The sequence below is a fragment of the Frankliniella occidentalis genome, unplaced genomic scaffold (assembly GCF_000697945.3).
Source record: "Frankliniella occidentalis isolate FOCC.00 unplaced genomic scaffold, Focc_3.1 Scaffold61, whole genome shotgun sequence".
NCBI lineage: Eukaryota > Metazoa > Arthropoda > Insecta > Thysanoptera > Thripidae > Frankliniella > Frankliniella occidentalis.
The window spans coordinates 1193347-1195979 of NW_026267191.1; the positions used below are offsets into that span (position 1 = coordinate 1193347).

Consider the following 2633-nt stretch of genomic DNA (forward strand, 5'->3'; position numbering starts at 1 on the left):
AAGTGCTTGAGAACGTACTCTGACGCTCTTCTGCACCTGTCCAATCGCGGCCACATCAAGCCCACAGTCATGCCGGCAACCTGACCGATGCAGTGGCAGTATCGTTGTAGCACTTTGCTCGATGTTGGCTGCTGTCCATAATTGTGTTTTAAAACTCATACATCAGATATTTGGATGTCTTTAAAACTTTTTAGAAATCCCAAAGAATTTGCAATTTTATTTCTTATAAATTTAAACATAATCTTTAATCCTCCAGTTTCACTTGAAACGTAATCGATTCCTCTTCCCAGTTTGACATATATTTGTACATGCTACAAGCCTATCTACACACATGCGTTTTCGGCCATGCGAGCCACCAATCAAATGCATACCAGTTCTAACATGCAGCTGTTACGTGTAAAGCATAAGAGTATCACAGATGACACTTTGAGCTTTTTAATTTAGCTGTGTAACTTCCCCCGGTTATTTTACAGAAATGTTACTGTAACCCCTCCCCCCTGCCAACCGATGGGGTAAATCATATCTGGAAAACTCTATTATCCTTGCAAAAAGCATCTTCTGGAAACTACCACAGACGAGCAATGCTGTGTCGTTGGTTAATTTGAGTGCAAAGATGAGGCAGTTTGAATTGGCATGGCAGGTGTTGACAGGGTTGTACAAGTAATGTTCGACCTGCCAGGTCATGTTATAGCCGTAAGACACGTGGCCCCTAACTTACTTGTGTACGAGTTGTCCTCGCCTAACACGCAACAAAGGTGGCAAGGTAAAAAACAAAACACTTCGATTTCAGATGTTCCGTGAAAAAAAAGATAAGAAACATTGTGATCCACCACGTTTCTTAAGCAAGAGCGACCGTACCATAACCGATAATCAAAAATAATTTACATTATTTTTATGTTTGTACACTAAAGCCGTAATTTAGTTTCATTATTAAAGCAGACAAGCGAAAAGCGCCGTGCGGGCGCACGCTGCTTGCCGTACTAAGGAACGTGGTCGATGTTTTGTGACAAAACGTTAATGACTAAACACATTGAACATCATGCAGGCCGCGAGCTTTGCTAAGTAATACATGTTCTCATTAGCAAAGCTCACGGACAGAGGCGCTGCCATTAGATGGACGAACACACAACTTACACACTAGCACGACACTGATAAAAACATTCCCATTCAGCTACAACACCGAGAACACCTCGTTTAATACACTGGTGCACAAAACAAGCGTGGCACTGCCTGGCAAATCTAAATTTCGTTTTTGAGGTTTTAGGCACGGCACATAAATGTTTAGGAAGGAGTTCCTCATAGCAGGATATGCAGGTATTTAAAAGTTTGCTTACGTAAAAGACATTTATTTCAAAACTCGCGGGATTTTAAAGAAATTTCACTTGTACAAATTATTGTGCTGTTCAAATATAATTGGACTGGGAACTTAAGTATACATTTTTTAGAAAATGTAATCTTTATCGTTATTTTTTTTAAATGAGCGTGCCACCATAAATGTGCTAGAATGATTTCCTTTGTTCTGGAAATCTAAATGCAACTTTGTACATTTGGACACTGCGACAGCGGGATAAAAACATTGCATGTGGAACATATATATATATGTGTGTGTATATATAGTATTCCACACCCGTCACCTGACTAATGAGTTTGGTAGGTGGCAAATAAGTTTATTTTGTACATGTGGGAGATATATTGTGACCAAAGCCTTAATGCCAAAATTTTACAGTTTTAAAATAAGTATCACGGGTAGGGATTTGGCAATAAAGAGTTTTGCTACAAATTAACTGCACTGTTGAAAAACGTATTTAGCATAATTATCGTGGTAAATGTAAAAACCACGTTTATTTTTGTCAATTTTTATATGTCCGGGCCTAACTTTGACGCTCCTACCAAACTCCAATTGTTGGAAAACGAATTTTATAACATGACATTGATTTTGTCAGACTTTAAACTAAGCATGACCTTACTTTTTAAAGCGGGTCCTAAATGTCCAGTGTATACCTGTGTGTGTATACCCAGCGTGTATCTGGTTTCAAATTCAACCGGATTCTAGAATATTAGGTAGCATTTTTCTGCTACAGTTTCATGCTTAGTTTAAATTCTGACTCTAACAACAAAACACTTTCTGCATTTACGCAAGTAACATTTATCATCTAAGCTATTATTGAGAAAGCATGTTTGTAAGTAAATGCTGAAATGAGTTCTCAAAAAGTACGAATGAACTCAAGAAATTTCATTAAAAGTTACTTTTCTCAGATGATTGTTTAACCGAAAGAAGGGCGCCCTTCTCTCATGTTGTAAAACATTACTGGTAATTGGACTACATGTAGCTGTTTTCGTCCAAAATTGTCATTTTAAATAATGTTTTGCAAGTTATTATTTCAGATAGTTAGAAGTTGAAAGAAAAAAAACAACAACTCTGCATTGATTCATTAAAATTGTACAAATGTGTGTTGAACTGGATGACCGCGGCTAGACATGCACAGACACTCTGCATACGTACTTGGTCTGAGACCTGCCATCTGGACCACGCGGACTCCCTTCCGGAACGTAGCCACTACATGTAAACAAGAAGCCATACAGTCACACACTGATACGTGCACGGCTCGGGAACAAGTGCTTGAGAACGTACT

At 38.5% G+C, this 2633-nt stretch overlaps 1 protein-coding gene across 1 annotated transcript in view; it reads right to left on the minus strand.

Annotated features, from left to right (window-relative positions):
* LOC113205301 (calcium-activated potassium channel slowpoke) overlaps positions 1 to 2633 on the minus strand; it is a gene marked incomplete at its 3' end in the record, with an annotated part of 72767 nt that overhangs the window by 26485 nt on the left and 43649 nt on the right. The window contains 2 exon segments of the mRNA XM_052267930.1: positions 719 to 739; positions 2504 to 2557. Of these exon segments, the coding sequence (XP_052123890.1) occupies positions 719 to 739; positions 2504 to 2557 (75 nt within the window).